Here is a 19035-nt window from a genome sequence, read left to right as displayed (position 1 = left end):
AACGCAGCTGTGCCCAGAGGTTGTGTCATAGACTCAAAAGAGTAATTGCCTGGAAATGAGATGGGCTCAAAATATCTCCAATGTGACAATAAAATGCTGTTACCACAGAAGCCGGCATGGAAAGTTCTGTCCTGTTAGGTCAGCTAATTGCAAATGAGTCAGTGACTCGTTTTCCCCGTGGTGAAGAGACCATTGAAAGGCGACATGGCCACAGCGCCGCTGCGCTGGCCTGCTGACTAGCGCAAGCAATGGGGCTTCTATTGAGTCTGGGGGGAGTGGCACCCGCCTCACCTTTCACACTTTACATCCGGTGGCACGCAGGGTCCCAAAGCAGGCTGGGCACAAACCCTGGGGTCTGGAGCGCCTGCCCTGACCGGAATAAAGGCGCTTTTTGTTGAGGGCTCGTGACAGGAAGTTACCGCTCTCTGGGGCAAATCACATCACTGTTGCTACTGATTTCAGAATGGCGCTAAGTCCCCGGTTAGGGCTTTATGAGAAGGCTTAGGTGAGGAGTAAGTGTGTGCACACGGTGCCTGTGTGTGCACGGTCACAGGTTCCCTCAACAGCTGCGGCGTAAGTCCATCTCAGCTGGAACCAACTCTCGGCCTATTTGGAGCCGTCTTAGGAAGTTCTATTTTGAGAAATGCCTCCCCACACCACGGCTGACTTTCCTGCCCCAGGAGAGGGAAGAATGAGTGCTTTATCCCTGACCCTGACCGAGCGGGCTGCCACTTGAGACAGGGGTGAGAGGTGGCCCAGTCAGGAGCACAAACTGTTTGCCTATGAAAGGCGGCTCTGACCGCACCAAAGCGAGGCCTGGCCGGGCTGGAAGAGAACGCAGCTCCCCCCAGCTCTTTGTCAGGCTGGCCACACCTGCTGAGCTGTTAGGGCCAGAATTGGACCTGGGAGACATTTAAAGCCACCACGTACTAATGTTTCAGCATATGATAGCTGTTCTTCACGTTCTTCTTCTGAGAATCATGGGACCGTGGTCCCCTAGGGACAGGAACAGCCTCTGTGACTCACTCACACCGGTCCTACCTCTTGTTTTACAGATGGCAGAATTGAGGTGGAGAGGGGAAAAGACCAGCTTGAGGTCAAAGAGCAACTTAGCACCAGAGTAAGGATCCATGGATCCATCCATCCGTTCATTTCATCTCATTGAGCACCCACTATAGGCCAAGCTCTGCACTGGGCCCTGGGACATAACAATGAGAAACATGGGACCTGGTCCTTGCCCTCACAGAGCTGGTGCAGTGAGACAGACAGGTAGTGATTATGATATTACACAAAATATGATGCTATTCTAACTCTGGTGTTATAAAAGATGATAATAATATATGCAGAAGTAGTGCTCACTACTGTCCAAGTCCTGCTTCTAACCTTTATCAACTCACTCAACCCTCACAATAACCCTGTGACGCAGGCAGTATAATTATCCCCGTTTTGCAGCTGGAGGAAGTTGAGGTAGAGCGCTAAACAGAGGCAGAACTGAGATTTGAATCCAAGAGGCCTGGCTGGGCAGTCAGAGGTCTCAGCACTATGGCTGACATTTTTTCTTCTCTGTGGTCCAGGGTGCTCTAAGTGGAATGACCCAAGTAAGCACCCGAGCACCCAACGGCCCTGGGCTGGTATGGGCCAGGCTGCGAGAGGTGGTGACGGGCCGACAGGGCTGGGCCTTGGCCATGCAGACGAGATGTAAGGGTCGGGCTTCTCATCTCCCCTCGGTAGTCTAGCCACAGAGTTCCCGGTTGGTCACATGGCTTTGGAGTCCAGGTCCCAGGGCACAGTACTGGCTGCTGCCAGGGACGGGGCTCAGAAATGTGTGTGGCTGTACGCTGGCTGTCTGGGTGAGCATGGGAATGGGAAACCCGAGAAGGGTCAGGTGATACCATCCCTTGTTCCCTTCCTTTGATGTGAAAAAGTACAGCATAATTTCCAAAAAAAAAAAAAGGTGAATTATGAAATCATTCAAATGTTACACTGACACCTCACTCGTCTGGACTTCCCAGATCAGAAGTTAAGATAATTCAGGCAGGGCTGGGATGCTTCCTTTTGTGTTACCCAAGAAGAAAGCATGTGTTGTGTAACTTAAGTATTAGAGGGCTTAAAAATTCATAAGTTCATAGAGAACTCACATTATCTGTTAGTTCCATTTTCTACCAACTTGTTGAATCTCCCTCATAGTATAAACAAGGAGAGACACATTCTATTTCAAAAAAAATAATCACTTAAAGCTCTTTTGAGCATATCCATGCTGGGAAGCCGGGAATTACTGCACACGATAGATGTACATGTCAGATCTTTAGGGCAGACCTAATGGGCATATATGTGCAGAAGACAGTTTCAGCTACTCCTTTGCTGGTGACTAATTGCATTTCTTTAACCAAATTGTATAATGGCAATTTTTCTTCAATTCAGATTGGCCTTTTTTTCCAGTGAGTCTAATATAGTAAAGTGTGATATTCAGTTAGCATGGGGGCAGCTTGACCGCTGTTCTGGAAGGCTCAAACTAATTAGCCCTGTGGTGGATTTCCCTCTGTATGCTCAACCTTAAACCAAAGAGCCAACAGAGCAAAGAAAGAAAGAAGGTCACTTGGGTGTGTGTGTCTTCTCTTTGGCAACTTGAAATTGACTGAGAACAGTCGCAGGAACCTCTTCCACCCTTCCTAGCACAGTAGTACCCAGTGCCACTGGCTTGGGCTGGGGTTGAGAGCTGGAGATGTTGCATTTGAGTCTGCTTTGTCGTTTACTGAATGCATGAGCTGGTGCACATGGCCTTCTGAGGCTGTCTCCTCATCTTTAATAGCTGGAGAGAAATGCCCTCTTCCCAAGGGTGTCGTGAGAATTACATGAACCCACGCATTTGAAAGGCCTAAAACGGACCTTGATGCAAACATGTTAATGAAAAACAAAGCAACAGTACATTTTTAGCATTGAGCTCACCTATCAACCTGCGTAGAGCTGTGATATGACATGTTTCTCCTCACTGTACACATGGAGACTAAGGCATGAAACATCAAGTGCGTGCGTGTGTGTGTGTGTGTGTGTGTGTGTTAGGGTAAGGGTGGCAGAGGCCCCTGTTTGAAGGCCATAGGCTATGCGCAGGAGAGAGGCAGGCCAAGGACCCCGTGGCCTCTCCCACCTCATCTGGATTTCAAGGGTTCCCTCCTGGGCTTTCACTTAGTCCTTGGGCCTCTCATACTTTTTTTTTTTTTAATTTACTTACTTATTTTGAAATTTAGAGATACAGAGAGGGAGAGTAGGAGGGAAAGAAAGAAGGTGAGAAGAGGGGAAGGAGGGGGAAGAAGGGAGGGAGAGGGGAGAGAGAGAGGGGGAGATGGAGAGGGAGGGAGGGAGAAAGAGAGAGAGAAGGAGGCAGGGAGAGAGGGAGGGAGAGAGGGAGAGAGGGAGAGAGGGAGAGAGGGAGAGAGGGAGGGAGGCAGGGAGAGAGGGAGAGAGGGAGGCCCTTCATATTAAATGCTAATGTCCCAGTTGTGGGTGTTGTGGCTTCCAGAGTGGATGGGGCCGACCTATCTTTGTTCTCCAGAGACTGCCAGGGCCTTCAGGAGAACTTGGCTTTTTGTGGCAATGGCTTTAAAAATATCTGCCCAGAAAACCAGCTCCCGAAGTCTCCTGAGCTGGGCTGAGGGAGTGAGAAAAGCGGGGTGCTAATGCAGGCGCCACGGTTTGGTGCCGGTGCCACCCACTGGAGCACAAGCTCTCCAAAGCCCACTCCCTTCTCTCTCCTCCCATCTGTGTCCCCAGAGGCAGGAGCGGTGCTCGCACACAGAGGCACCCAGCAACCACTGGAGGAATGAGTGAATGAATGAATGAGTGAGTGAACCAGCGGCAGCGTGGAGTGTGCTGCGGGTGAGCCAGGCTGCAGCCCCACCTCCAGGTCATTCAGCCGAGCTCAGCGAGGGGACAGACTCTGCTCCCTAGGGAGGCAGTAGCTGAGGAGCTGGCATCTCAGGGTGACGCAGTTGGAGACCTCTAATGAATGCCCCAGGTGATGATTTAGTGGAATCAACCTCTTGGCTTGTCTGGGGACGTAACCATTCCCCTTGGGAATGTGGATGGAAATCAAAACAGACGCCTGTTTGCCCTGAGTGCCCGTGTGTTGTGGATACATTCTCCTCCGTGCCCTCCCTCGGAGTCAAGTCTGTGTGCTGACAGCTGATGTAACTGTGGCCTCCACCTGGCTGCAGTCCTGCCCTCTCTCCTAGGCTCCTGTGACTCTGCTGTGGGGCAGAGCCCCTTGCCTCCACCAGTACCCCTTTCTGGTCCATCCTAGTGTGTGTATTGTCGGGGAGGGGTTGCGAGGCATGAACACTGACTTTCCTTAGGCATAGCTTTTATCTTGCCAATCCCTGGCTCAGAAGCTCGTTATGGTTTCCTGTGCCCACCGAACAGAGTGAGCATACGGGGCACACCACACTGCCATTCACGCCAGCACTGCCTCCCCACACGCTCATCTGCTCAGTAAACACATGGCGAGTGCCTACATCTGAAAGTCGACCCAGGGTGGTGCCTTTGGGCCTGGATGGGAGTCTCACTGCCTGGATTCAACTCCTTGAGCTGCTGTCCTGAGTCCCCCTTCTTCCACCAGGGTTAGCTAGAGCTGTGGCAAGTGTCTGGAGGTCAGTTCGGCACACCCAAGGTTTGGGGAAAGTTAGTTGTTCTTGATGATGGGTGCTATGGCCCAAGGGTGGTAGACTTAATCTTTGCCTTCAGCGGTCTCCTGTGGGGCTCAGACAGAATCACTGATGATGGACAGAGGGTCAGGTGCTCGTGAGAGAGGAAGCCCAGAGAGTGGCACCTAGTAAGGTCCTAGAAGAAGCAAGGAGGTACAAAGACAAGTGCAGAAGAGCCTGGGGAAGAGACTCCAGCCAGAGGAATGGCATCTCAGAGGTGTGTGGGACCTCAGTACGTGCAGGGCAACTGCATGGCGGCTGGCATTGCTGGGGCAAAAGAGGACTTGGTGGGTAGACCAGAAAGGTAAGGAGTCTTGTGAGACATGCTAAGGAATTGAACTTGACCTGAAAGCAAAGATACGCTAACAAGGGAGACTGTCATGGTGAGATATTTCTTTTCCCCAAAAGACTCTCCCAGCTGCAGTCTAGAGGGTGGACCAGAGACGGGCAAGCTTTAGAGACAGGGAGACCACCAGGAAGGCTCCTGTCACCACCTAGGTTAGAAACGCTGGAAGCCTGAGCTGAGGCTGCGGTGACACTTAGGGTGCAGGATTGAGTGGAACTGTGGACAAGTTGTGTTTGCAGCCAGTGCACGGGAGAGCATCTAAGAAGTAGACTGCCCGGCACTGGTCTTCCAGGTGCCATCACCATTTCCCTCAGCACAGGCCACGAGGTGGCCAATGTGGTGTGTTAGACGGCAAAGACCCAAGGAGACATGCGATCGGAGAGTGATGGAGAAGGGGTGCACTTCAGAAGGTCTGTTCTGGCTAAGATTAGGTACGTGGGTGAAAAGAAGCAGGCCTGGGGCACTAGGGGACCAGTCAGAATGATGCCGTCGCACTTGATCACCACAAGTCTCCAGGATGGTCTGCACCAGGAGCGTGGTGACGCAAGAGGAGACCAAAGGCCCAGCGTGGGGTGGCTGACTGAGCAAGGGCAGCAGGACACGTGGCTGATGGGATCCCGACATTGGAGAGGTCAAAGAGGGGGCAGAACCAACGAGCACTCAGGTGCAGAGAAGGTGGACCCTGGACGCTGGCTGAGCACCCACTGCAGGGCGGAAATGATGCTTGTGGACTGTCCTCTCCCGAGGGACACACAGGTGGCACACACAGTGTACAGAAAGTACTTCATAGTTGTGTTACGTTAGCCCAGGCTTGGCCCAAGCACACGAAGGCCTGGGCAAGCCAACAGGAGCACCGACTCACCTGTGCAGAGCTCCGGTGGTAAGGGGAGTAGTGGAGTGGCCCAGAGATGGCTGTGTCATGAGGGAGGGCTGGATACTGGCTCTGCATCGGATGCGGATGCTGGTTGCCATAGCTCCCGTAGTTGTAGCTTCCTGTGTATCTAAAACGCATCAAGCACATTGAAGCGTGTGACTAAGAGCAGGCAGAACAAATCCATTTGATACCTTCAGAAATCCATCTCCTCTCTTTTTGTTCCTTTTTTTCCCCCTTTGTTCTATCTTTTTCTTCTTCTTTTTGGTTCTTAGCATCTCCACTTTGTGGCCCTGTTGTGCGAAGTTTGAAACCCCAGGTGGATGTTCCTTCTCCCTCAGCTCACCTCCGGCCTGCCTCCCTCACCACTCAGCAAGCACTCAGGGAGTGAAGTCTGGCCCTGAGCAAAACATAATTAACGGTGGAAACTTCTCCTCGTGTTGTGCTAAAAAGTCCCATGCTATGTCCTGAAGCCAAACAGGAAAAACAGAAGAAATTACTTTGGGATTTCTCTTGTTGCGTTACTCAGGCCTCTGCTTCCCCGGCCTGTGTTTCTGTAAGCTGTCTCCTGGAGAAAGCACTGTACTGTGGTCCACCAGGTGTGAGAGACCCCGGTTCAAGGCCAGGCTCCCCACTTTCTAGTAGGGAGACCCTGTCCTTGGCTGCTCATCTGTAAAAACACTACACACAGTTACACTGACGATCCTGTATGGGAAGACACCCTGTGCCACGCAGCCCTGTGTCCCCATGGGCCATTGACATCACTGTGGGCCTTAGAACATCTTTACGGCAAAGAGGCTGACATATGACTGCCTGACCACCTGTGCTGCCTTTCCTGCCCAATCAGAAAGCTCTGTCAAACTCTTTTCTCAGAGTCCATTCTAAATGTGTGGGAAAAAAAGTCTTCCCAAAGTCCCCCAGAGGCTATAACAGGTGTCCTGCTGAGCCCTCAGGGGCACTGGAACCTATGGAGAAATACACTCACATCCAGGGATGCGTCCCCACTCAGGATCACTGCCTGGCTGCTCCGGGCTGGCTGCCTGCGTGGAAGGGAGCCGAGAGACCCTCCCCCGGCTCCTCCCACCGCTGGTGTGTTGGAACAGGGCCTGTGAGCCGCCGCAGCTCAGACTCCCGCCCCATGGTAGTGTCTGTTTATAACGTGGTGTTTTCTCAGATCCCTGCTCCTTAGACACTGTAAGGTCAGTGTCTTTTGATGAAGGCAAAAAGCCACTAATTCAGGTAGCATGTTGGAATGGAGCCACAGTCCACTCATCACTGTGACAGCGCTATACAGAGTTGAAAGCGGGGATGGGCACCTACCCGTGCTCCTCCCTGTGGGGATACACTGGTATCCTGTGTGTGACCGAGGACGAAGGCACGTGGGTGCTCCTCATACAGGGCAGCTGCTGGGGGTTTTCAGCTGGGGACCCAGCCGCCGTCGTCACCGTGTATGTCAGAGACCACGTGTAGGACTGCATTGCTCCTGCAGAGACAAAGGAAGATGTGTGGGTTCTTCGCACAGTTCTTCCTTAGAACACTTTAATGGTTTCCCATCACTCTTAGCTAACGGCCAAAATCTTTACAAAGGGTGTGCATCTGCCTCTTACTGACCTTGCCAGAAGTGTCCCTGCCTTGGTTCTATCTGATCTAGACACAGTATCTTTCTTTTTCTCCAGACGACCATCATTCGCAGCACCACAGGGCCTGTGTACGTGCTGTTTCTGCTGTCTGGACTCCTCACTCTTCATTTAGTACCCACTCATTCTGTGTATCTCAAGTGTCCTAACCTCAGACGAGGTCAGCTACCCCCCACCCCCCACCGCGGGCCACCTTCAAGGCACTACTGCAGTTTCTCATCTTGTCCCTGTGAGTGAATGGGATCTGATTAATGGCTGTGCCCCACCAGACTGTAACCTCCATGAGGATAGGGGCCTTGTGTCTTTTGTTCACCATTAGATCCCCAGTGCTTAGTTTCAAAAAGAAGAAAAAGGAAAGGATAAGAAGGAAGAGAGGAATGGAAGGAAGGAGGGAGGGGGGCAAAAGAAGGAGGGGCAATGTAGTCCCAGCAGGCACCGCAAATTAACTTTTCACCACTCAACTCAACAGGTGTTAAGGATCCAACAAATTGCTTTAAGCAACATAAGTAGATTATTGGGTTCTGCCTGCCCAGGTCTTTTTGAAGATTATTAGACAGTGACCTGGACGGTGACCTATCCCATACATATTATTAATTCCATTTATTTCCTTTTAATTGGATACCTCGAAACTTCTAGGGGTTGGGGGGGGACTGGCAAGATTAAAAGCCCTGAAAATGCTTAGAATTTTAATGGTTTGAATTTTTAAAAAAGATAATTTAAGACATTGCTAGTGGCAATAATAAACTCATCAGACAGCTTCTGCTAACATTGTTAAATATGTTAACATAGTAGAAATAATTAAGCCCATTTTAGAAGGCAGAGGAACTAGGATTCAACAACCTCTTTTAGGCACTTGGAAAACTCAAGAATTGGTGAGGGGAGACTATTGATAAAGTTCGGCAAAAGAGAAAACTTGCTCCTTCTATTCTGTATTTTCTACAGCAGACCATTTCTATCTTAAAATTCCCTTCCTCAGGGAAGAAATTTTTAAATTCCAACCATTCCATCCCATGGACTTGGAAAATAGCTCAGGAGAGTAGTTGTCTTGGTGTGGAATAGCAATAGGAGGCAGAGTTGCTGGATCAGCACTGAACCCAATTATGCAAAAGAGACTCAGTGAATACCCTTCCAGGAATGTGACAATGGAATCCTATTTTAAATACATTGGTATATTATTGAAAGAACCCTGTGGTGAGCCCTCTGTTTATTGGAGAATCTTTTGGAATGCAAATAATGTCCTTTTGAACATGAAGTGACAAAGATTCATCCCAAGAGCTTGAAAGGAGACACCATTTATTGAGCATCTAATATATGCCAGGCACCTTGTGAAGTGTTTTACAGACAGCCTTAGGAGTAACGTTATCCCCAGTGCATAGGGCAGGAAACTGAGGGTTTATTGCATAGTAATTCTAGGGAGTTGGTACATGTAGGAATACAGAAGATCCAAGAAGATAATAAGAAAGTGGGAATGAAAGAGAACAAAATTGGAGGCAGAAAGTGCAATCAGGAATGAGCAAAAACGGATACCCTACAGGTCCAAATTCTTCCCATCAGCGAGCTTTAGGGTTAGCTCTGAGTTGTCTAGGAGCCAATGCTGAAGGAAAACCTGACCAGTGAGGTGCATAAGCTAGTGATTTGTTCAGGAGAATATTGTCCTTGGGATTCTGACCAAACAGGAATTTCTCTCAGATGCCCTCATAAGGAGGCAAAGTGAACTATTCAACAATGTCCTCAACAACACCCTCATAGTGGACTCTTAGGACTGTTCTGTATGTCAGCACCAAGTACAGGCTAGTAGCATCACAGAGAAATCTAGTTCCCAGGCAACTTTGAATGTTATACAGCTTGCCCAGGTCCCAGATTGAGTGGGCAGATGGCCCAACAGGGCTCTGAACCCAGGTCTACCACCCATTTTCAACCCTGTCTACCACAGTGTCCCTCAGCTCTGGGTACTGGTTCTGCCATGAAATTGGCAATCTGAGAGAGCCTCTCAAACTTTTTGAGCAATGTCTCATCATTTGTGAAACAGAGACAATGCCAACAATAGCTTCAGGACTGCTGTGTGAGGATTAACTGAGATAATGCATGCCAAAGAGCCGGACCCATGCCAGGCTGTTACCGATATTCAAGCATGCTTCTTTATGAATCTGGGCATGCTTATGTGAAACCTTTACATAAGAATCTTCCCATTCCAGATCTTAGGGAAGAAGGACAAGTTTCCTGGGTCAGACTCTATTACCAAGAACAGAAACCTGTGAAGAGCAATCATAATTTTACCACTTACAATAAACTTATAAACACACTTTTCTTCCAGATCTCTAGTGTTCTGATTTAGCAGTATGCTTCGCCCATCTGCATTATATTCTTCCTCTGTCTTTGGCAAGCTAAATGTGTTGGCCATCATTGCTAAGAACTACAAGAACACCGAAGGAAAACCCCCAAAGGTATCACATCCCAGGTGACTAGATTACGTGAGACTGCCCTCCTCTCTGTTTTAAACTTCATGTGAAATTAAATTACTGTTAGGATTTTTCAAAATGCCCTTCCTATTACAACACACTAATACGTGGTGGGATTAGGATGATTTTAAAATTCGTTCTTTGTTTTGCTTATCTGTATTTTTCTGTAGTGAATTGTGTATTGCTTCTGTAAAAAGGCAAACATTTATGAAATGGATTGAACAAATTTTGCAGTAGGAAATGGAACTGGAGAGGGGTGAAGAGTTTGGGAGAATAATGAGCCAGCCACAACAAGCAAGGAATTAACCCCTCAAGCCCGCCTCGGACCTTGGGGGTGCACAGCACGGTCAGTGGATATTCAAAGCAGCCAAGGAAGCCAGAGGGATTTTTTTTTTCCAGGCAGTAGGGAGACCTCCTGATAACAGCCATCACCTGCAAGAATGCCGCAGGGCCAACTGTTCCTTATTAATCTCTGTGTCCCCAACAGAGGCTCTGCCAAATAGTAGGTGTGCAGTAAATTTTTGTTCCATTGAATTTGTTGTGGAAGGAGTCAATGCTGCCTGAAGTACACGTTATCAAACAAAAAGCGAGTGGAACTCTTGGGAAAATGGGCTCCTGTGGTCTGGGGAACAAAACCTCTAAATGGCCGTGTGCCAGCAATCTAACGGGTCCACTCAGGCAGGCTTAAGCAGATTAACACCTACTGGCTTGGGTGAGAAACTCTTTTTGCCTGGGGCGCAGGAAAGAACACCCCTTGCATTCCCTTTCCTACTGGTGGGACCTCCAGTGAGAAGTGCTACTGCTGTCCCTTCTTTTCCAGGGAAACCAACAGAAGAAGATCTGTGCTGCTAGCAGTTAGCGCTTAATTTTCAAGACGGCCCTGACACTTTGTATTTATTGGCGGAACAGTAACAAATCTTCCCTATTTGTCTAATTCCCACACCTTTTTCTCTTAGTCTCTGTCCCTCCCCCTCATTCTCACATCCGTGTTTCTTTCGAGGTTGAGAGCAGTGGTGGAAGCCCCTGATCTTTGAGAATCCTGTAAAGACCCCGAAGGAGGCAGTTTGGACCACTTTCTATTGCAGCTGTCAGAGGGGGGCATTATCCCTTCCCAGCCCACACGAAACCTTCTTCCTTGAGCTTTTCGTTTTGATTTGTTTGGGAAGGGGTTTTAAACATAGGATAGGGTGTAATCAGTCGTGATTTGCTGAATAAATGAATGATTCTCCAATGTAAACCAGTCCTCATGCTAGTTTTTTTCATACACGGACTCATTCAATCTTCCCAGTAACTGTTACCTTCTTTTGCAGGTGGGAAAATTGAGGTCCAATAAGTTAAAAGTCTTGCCAAGGTACATGGCAAACTTGGGACTTGAATGCAGATCTGCCCAACTCCAAAGCCTTTCCACAATGTTGCTTCCCAGTGTGCAATGTGCGTTTCACTCCTGGGAATCTTGTTAAAATGCAGATTCCCCGGGGGCACATGTTTGGCACAGTAGTTAAGTCCCTACTTGGGATGCTTGCATACTGTATCAGAGTGTCTGGTTCGAATCCCAGCTCCTTCACTTCTGATCCAGCTTCCTGCTAATGCACACCCTGAGAGGCAGCAGACGATGTCTTGAGTCTTTGGTTCTTGCTGTTTAAGTGGGAGACTTGCATGGAGTTCCGGGCTCCAGATTCAGTCTGGTCTAATCCTGGTAGTTCTGGGCATTTGGGGAGAAAACCAGCAGATGGAAGATCTATTTTGATTTCTTTCTTTATCTCTCTCTCTCTCTCTCTCTCTCTCTCTCTCTCTAATTCTGTCTTCCTTTCAAATAAAGTAAAAATAAATCTTTTATTTTTAAAACAGATTCTGATTTAGTAGGTTGGGAGTGGGACATTTTAAAAAAATTTTTGTTTATTTTATTTGAGAGGTAGAGTTACAGATAGTGAGAGGGAGAGACAGAGAGAGATCTTCTTCCGTTGTTGGTTCACTTCCCAATTGGCTGCAATGGTCGGTGCTGGGCCGATCCGAAGCCAGGAGCCAGGAGCTTCTTCCAGGTCTCCCACATGGGTGCAGGGACCCAAGCACTTGGGCCATCTTCTACTGCTTTCCCAGGTCATAGAAGAGAGCTGGATTGGAAGTGGAGCAGCCGGGACTAGAACTGGCACCCATATGCGATGCTGGTGCTGCAGGCAGAGGATTACCTACTGTGCCACAGTGCCAGCCCCATGGAGTGGGACATTTCTAACAGGCTTCTAAATGATGAGAATTCTGCGGGTCCCCAGACCACACTTAAGTAGCAAAACTCTGTAATATACTATTTCCTTGAAAGGCTGTTTGACTGCTGGTTTAATTCTGTATGGAAGATTTCTCTCTTTGTCTCTCCATCTCTCTATGTTAAGTCTTTCAAATAAATAAATAATTTTTTGTAAAAAAACTACCACTTAAATTAAAAAAAAATCTTTTTAAAAAACTTGGGAGGCAGAGGGATGGCTAGATAGAGAAAACTCCCATCTTCTGGTTCACTCCCCAAATGCCCACAGTGGCCCAGTGGGGCTTAAGCTTAGAGCTGGGGCCACAATGCAGCTTTCCCACATGGGTGGCAGGGACCCAATTACTTGGGCCATCCACCTGCTACCTCCTCCCAGGATGCACATTTAGCAAGGAGGTAGAAGCAGAAGCAGAGCCAGGCACTCCAACAAGGGATGTGGAATCCTAATCACTAGGCCACACGCTAACCCTGCTTTGCTGCTTCTGTACCCCCAAGACACGGCACCGATCATACACAAAATATACACTTGGTCAATGGAGAAAGCAGCGGTCCAACACCGAGATGAGACATCATAGAGGGAAGTCAAAGCGTGGCTCAATCCTGGTTGATTTTCCCTAACACAGTTCCTTTAAAGAAAAGGAAGCAGCAAGAATGGGAGTGGGGTGTGGGGGTGGGGTGGGGTGGGGGATCAACGGTGGTGACAACCCCAAGCATCTGCAAATGACTCATCTGGGGCTCGGTGGCAGGGCTGGTGTCCACCACATCCCACTCAGCTGAGCTGCCCTTGGAATCACCGGGCTTTTGTTAGCTTGCAAAGACTGAGGGGTCAGTTTTCTGTGGGACATCCCCAACAGATGTGGAGAAATCGCAGCTGGCAGGCCAGATGTTCTCCCATTAAGGGAGAGTTACTATGAGGAGTTCGCCTTTATTTCATCAGGCCTCCCTACTATCTCAAGTGATTTAATTTGCTGGTTTTGTGTTGCAGGGAACCCATGGTGGGAAGTTGAAAACATGAGTTTAATAGTTAACTTTTATTGTCATTGCTAAAGGAGGGAATACTTAAAATGACATCGTAAATGAGGTTTGAGAACCCTTCAACCTTTCCGGTGGCCAGCTCTGACAGAGTGGGGGCTCAACATCTTGCTTGGAATGACAGTGAAGAATTGCAGCCCAGTGTCATGTTAAATGGACTGATCAGTTTGGCACCACCTGCCACACTCCTGAAGAGGAGAAGAGCCGGTTTTCCTTAAAGTCAAGGTTTTGGAACTTTGCCAGGCCATGAGGGAGGTGGCAAGCCCACAGAACCGGTGAGAGGGCTTGCTTCTGCCTGGTGGAAATCTGTTGAAGTGGAATCCTTTAACTAGTCCCTTATCCTGGCATCCCAGAAACTAACAAAGGCAATCAACACTGGCCATACATCAAGTTAAATTTTAGGTACCTCTTCTTTTCCTTTTCTTTCCCTTTCTTCCTCTTCTTTAAAAACAGTAACTACAGGCTTAAGAAAATATATTTATAAATACTGGTTAGTATGGACATGGACCTAGACACAGATCTGAATAAACAGAGTGGCTATTTTCCTAGTGAGTCATAACTCATTATCTGTACTACCTTGTATTCCCTTGTCCCTGCATCAAAGGATGCCAAAAGGTTATGTGCAATGAATTAATTTTTGCTCTGTGCTCACCAAGCAGACGTGATACTGTTCTCTTTCTCTTAGCTGAAAAATAGGGAAGTGTCCATCATGCAGAGTGAGACACTGACTTGTTGAAGAGTCACAGGTACCTGGCTGGCCTTGACTCTCAACAAGTCAACCCGGAAAATACATCAAATGCTCACTGATATTTAGAGTACACTGGAAACCCAACTGAATAACTACATCACATGAGAGTCCACTTAAGGTTTTAATAAAATTTTTAAGCTATCATAACAGGTTTTTTTGTCTAATTTTCCCTCACCTTTTAAAAAATATCTTGCTTTCTAGTATGAGTCCTTTAAAAAAATTGGTTTTCCTGTTTTTATTGTAAACTAATTCAGAAACTTTTTAGAAAATAGATGGGATATAAATCAAGGAGAAATTTAAAAATAGAAATAAAATTAACTGTGCTTAAAAACCATGTGATGAGTTTTTTTTTTTAAGATGAAATATGACAAGGAGATGGCATTGTGGCATAGCAGATAAAGCTGCTACCTGTGGTGCTGGCATCCCATATGGGCACCAGTTCATGTTCCAGCTGTTCCACTTCCTATCTTGCTCTCTGCTAATGGCCTGGGAAAGCAGCAGAGGATGGCCCTAGTACTTGGGCCCCCACCACCCATGTGGGAGACCCAGATGAAGTTCCTGGCTTCTGGCTTCTGGTTTCAGCATGGCCCAACCCTAGCTGTTACAGCCATTTGGGGAGGAGTGAACCAGTGGATGGAAGAGCTCTGTCTCTCCCTCTCTGCACTCTTTCAAATAAATAAATAAATCTTGAAAAAAAAAAAGAAGAAGAAAAAATAAGAAACATGACAAATGCTTAAGATTTACATAACCAAGACCAGCACTATGGCATAGTAGGCTAAGTCTCCGCCCATAGCACCAGCATCCCATATGGGCGCTGGTTCATGTACCAGCTGCTGCTCTTCTGATCCAGCTCTCTGCTATGGCCTGGGGAAGCAATAGCAGATGGCCCAAGTGCTTGGGCTCCTGCACTCGCATGGGAGACCCGGAAGAAGCTCCTGGCTCCAGGCTCCTAGCTTTGGATCAGCCCAGCTCTGGCTATTGAGGCCATTTGAGGAGTGAACCAGCAGATGGAAGACCTTTCCCTCTGTCTCTCCCTCTCTCTCTCTGTAACTCTACCTCTCAAATAAATAAATAAAATCTTTAAAAAAAAAAAGATTTACATAACCATTTTCCAATTTACAAGACTATTTAAAGAATGTTGCATAAACTCTCAAATTTAAGGAGCCTATCATAATAAATATCCTAATATTTAGGTGCATATTGTGGATAAATCATATGTGCTTTATAATACTTGTGTAAAGCCACACATATTGTTAGGAAATTATGTTTCTGTTTCCTCTACAACTGGGACTCACATTGCGTGCCAAGGTCCAGTCTCATTTAGCAATGGAGCATTTCAAAAGTGGCACTTGAGAAAGCTGTTAGACACAGTTGTATATAGGACGACATTTTTAATGCCCCCTAGAGATGTCTGAGAACAAAGCTGGAATGTGCCAAAATCTTCAAAGCTTACAAGCATCTGAAGAGAACCTGTTTCACATTTGTATTTCTAAGAAGCTTTTATGACTCTTGAACGCATTGCACAGAAATCTCTGAGCACATTTATGATATTCTTGCGGCCTTGACCATCACACCCGCATCACACCGCTCGAGGCCCTCCAGCTGATACAGAGCCAGGCAGACTTATAGCTGGGTAAGAATCATGAGGTGACCCTAGAAATCTTCCCTCCCCTCTCCTCCCACCCCCTCGTCCCCTTACAGTCTCCCGGCAGGTCTTGTCGCCACATTGTGGGAAATGTTTCACTCATGCTGTCTCAGCTGCGTGATGCAGACATGTTTTCTTTGCGTTATGTCCCTGCTTGCTTCAGAAGTAAGGGCGTTAACACGGGCAGACACGTGTGTGTCTCCCTGGTGGTGACGGCGATATACGGGCAGGATTATTTGGGTCAATGGTGCCTGGCCCTTAACACCTTTGCTCCTTTCCGAGGGACGCAGGAAGGAGACTGGTGGGGGGGGGGGGGATAGAGTAGGATGGTTGCTCGGTGATTCCAATCTTGGACAAACCACTGAGCGACTGAAGAGCTGCGAACCGAGCTTGGATCCCTTCCTCTTTCATTCTCAGTGAACAAAGTAGCTCTGCCCTGTGCAGCTCCTGCTCCCGTGCCTTCTAAGCAGGAACTACTTGTACAACAGCCCACTGTGGAGAGCGAGTGGGAGGGGGAGCGTCTGACCACATTCTTCCTCCTCAAAGGAGAAAACCAAATACGATTTCAGGTGCATCTGCGACAGCGAGGCCGCACTCAGCCTCAGTTTCCACATTAGACGAGGACTCTCGAGCTGTGCACTCGGAGTGCGATCAAATCGCCACCTAATGCCGTGCCCTGGCCGAACCCGGCTTTTCAGTCCTTTGAAGAAGCCGATCTCCTTAGCAGTCCCTGATGGACACTGAATTTGTTGGTGACTTTCTGCCCCTGGAAAAGTTTAGAGCAGGCACCCTACGGCACTCAAGCATCCACTGATTCCCTCCTTGACTAGCTGAGGATCTGGAGAGAGAGGAAACTTTTGGGAGAAAGAATTCATCAAACGACTCTGGGGTGTGTACACTTGAAGATGCCTGAAGATAACTCTCTGCTAGTCTCCAGGCCTGTAAGTTAGCTACTTCCTCCACCTGGGACACCGTCTTGCCATTCTTCAGCCCTCCCGTGCCTTTCACATACAGGCCGGAGGGTCCCTTGCGCTCTCACAACACCAGGCTCCCGACCAGCACTACCTGTAATGGCCGATTCAGTCATCAGAAGCCTGACCTCCAGACATGGACGCCCGGGGGGCAGGCACACAGATGATCTCGTTCCCCACTGTGTCGCTGGCTACGCGGAAGCTACCTGAGAAATATGTCTGGGCGGGCTGTGTGCATGAGTGGTAAAAGACAACATCCTGAATGGGGCAGTCTGACACTATTTATTTGGCCCAATGAAGATCATCTAGTTCTGTCTGTTCTGAGAACAGTCCTATTCTAAGTAAAAGTAGGATGTAAGTAAGCCCAGCGAGGATGAGAAGGAATTCATCAGGGAGCGGATGCAGATAGTTGGCGGAGGAGCAATGGTGTGTGAGAAGCAATCTGGAAAATGAGAGCTGTTTAAAGCCGAGGGTTCTTCAGCTCAGCACTTCGAGGAGGCATGGACTTTACCGAAATAAGCCTACTAGGCAGTGTGGAAGGACAGACGAGGACCTGGAGCAGGTCACCGGCTTGAACGTCACTGTGGACGTCCTTGGGTGAGGAAGGCCTGAGCCATGTGGCATGAATGGGAAGGGAAGGAATGGATCAGTCGAGATTTGTCCCAGAACAGCTGGCCTTGGGAGGCATGACAGGCAATGCCAACTCCTGTCCCCTGTCCCCTAGCCAGCCACACACCATATTCCACATTTCCTAACCTCCTTTGCAGTTCTATGAGCCATGTGCCTGAGACCTCACTGAATATTAATCGAAGTGGTGTGTGCCACTTCTAGGCCAGGACTTTGAAGGGAGTGGGGTTTCCGGCTCTGTGCCTTCTTTCCACCTCTGGGAGCTGGTTGCAGGCATGACAAAGCCCCCAAGGCGGTGGTCCTCAAACTAGTGAGCATCAAGGTGACCAGGAGGCTCGCTGAACTGCTGGCTGGGCCCCACCCCTAGAGTCTCCGATTCCAGAGGTCTGCAGCAGAACCTGAGATCGGCATTTCTCCTAAGTTCCCAGGAGATGCTGATACTGCTGGTGTGTGGACCACACTTTGGAGTATGGTGGAGCCCAGTACGGAACGAGTTTGTTCTTCTAGATGGCTGCATTACAGAGGGCCTGCCTGGAGACTGCATATACTGATGGAACTATTTTCAAACATGAAATAGATATCTATTGTGTTAGTCCCGTCTGTTTGGAACTTTTTCTCTTACAGCAGCTTAGCCTACCCTGAAGAGTACAGGAGTTGAGAGAGAAGAAAGATTTGAGGCTGACTCCCATATTTGGTGCCAAGGTTACGGGAGGGTAACAGAACAGGTTTGGGTAGAAAGATAATGAATTAATTACCATAGCTTTACCAAGTACTGTACTCCACAAACACTGGAGTCTATGGGTCCTTCCTGATACCTCCAGCCAGGCAGAATCTCCTCCTGTGGGATTAATTTATTCTTCACTTCCTGCACATGCTACCTTCTGCCTCCATTAGTTGTCTTTGTACTTCTCCTTATCTCTACGTTGGCTTGGTAGTAAGACCTTGGCACATTAATCTGTGTAATTCTCCTAGCACCGAGCATAGGACTTGGCACACAGAAAGTCCTTATATACACACTGACATGTATGTACACATATATGCACATGCCTGTATGCATGTATGTCTATATGCATGTATCTCCAGGATTGTGGATTCAAGGTTTTCAATGCATTTTTTCTTTGTACTTTTTAAACACTCTGTTTCAGATGTTGAACATACTGTTGCTATTGAGAAGTCCCCTATCTGATTCTCTCCCTTTTGGAGGTTATCTGTTTCCTTTTGGGGGCTAATATGATTTCTTTTCTCTCTGATTTTCTTCAGAGGACTTAGAAGTGAGTGTTTCTTTTTCCACTTGTATAGCACAGTATTCAATGAGAGCCTTCAACCTCAGAAGTCTTCTCTTCTTCCCATTCTGTGAAACTGTCAACCATGATTTCTGTACTTCCTCTAAGACATTTATTCATTAATATTGGAATTTCTGGATTATCAGCTCTTTATCCTAGCATTGCTTTTGTATGTAACTTTTCTGTATCTCTTTGCATCACATCATCACAGAATTCCTCACTCATGCTTTTGGTTCACTAATTCTCTCTGTTGGATCTAATTTTCCATTTAACCTCTCCATTGAAAATTTTATTTCAATAATTATGTATTTCCTTTTAAAGCACTTTACTTCAGGGGCCAGCGTTGTGGTGCAACAGGTTAACCTGTGGCCTGTGACACCAGCATCCCATACTGGAATGCCAGTTCAAATCTAACTGCTCCTCTTCCGATCCAGATCCCTGCTAATGCACCTGGGAAGGCAGCAA

The 19035-nt window shown here is 47.9% G+C and overlaps 1 protein-coding gene and 1 long non-coding RNA gene across 8 annotated transcripts in view; one reads left to right on the top strand and one right to left on the bottom strand.

The window, feature by feature from the left end:
* The window catches only part of RFX4 (regulatory factor X4), a 165805-nt gene that overhangs the window by 4174 nt on the left and 142596 nt on the right, over positions 1-19035 (bottom strand). For 6 of the 7 annotated variants that reach the window (XM_008257109.4, XM_070052804.1, XM_051846592.2 and 3 more), the window contains 2 exons: positions 7235-7397; positions 5906-6044 (listed from right to left, as the gene is read on the bottom strand). In XM_008257109.4, the coding sequence (XP_008255331.1) occupies positions 5906-6044; positions 7235-7397 (302 nt within the window). Of the gene's footprint in view, positions 1-2267; positions 4834-5905; positions 6045-7234; positions 7398-19035 lie in introns of those variants that run through there. The other variant, XM_070052803.1, reaches the window with a different exon arrangement.
* LOC138844426 (uncharacterized) overlaps positions 1-19035 on the top strand; it is a 72312-nt gene that overhangs the window by 16113 nt on the left and 37164 nt on the right. The window lies entirely within an intron of this gene.

This window comes from Oryctolagus cuniculus, chromosome 11 (genome assembly GCF_964237555.1).
Source record: "Oryctolagus cuniculus chromosome 11, mOryCun1.1, whole genome shotgun sequence".
Lineage (NCBI taxonomy): Eukaryota > Metazoa > Chordata > Mammalia > Lagomorpha > Leporidae > Oryctolagus > Oryctolagus cuniculus.
The sequence above is the reverse complement of the archived record's forward strand: the minus strand, read 5'-3'. Positions and strand labels throughout refer to the sequence as shown.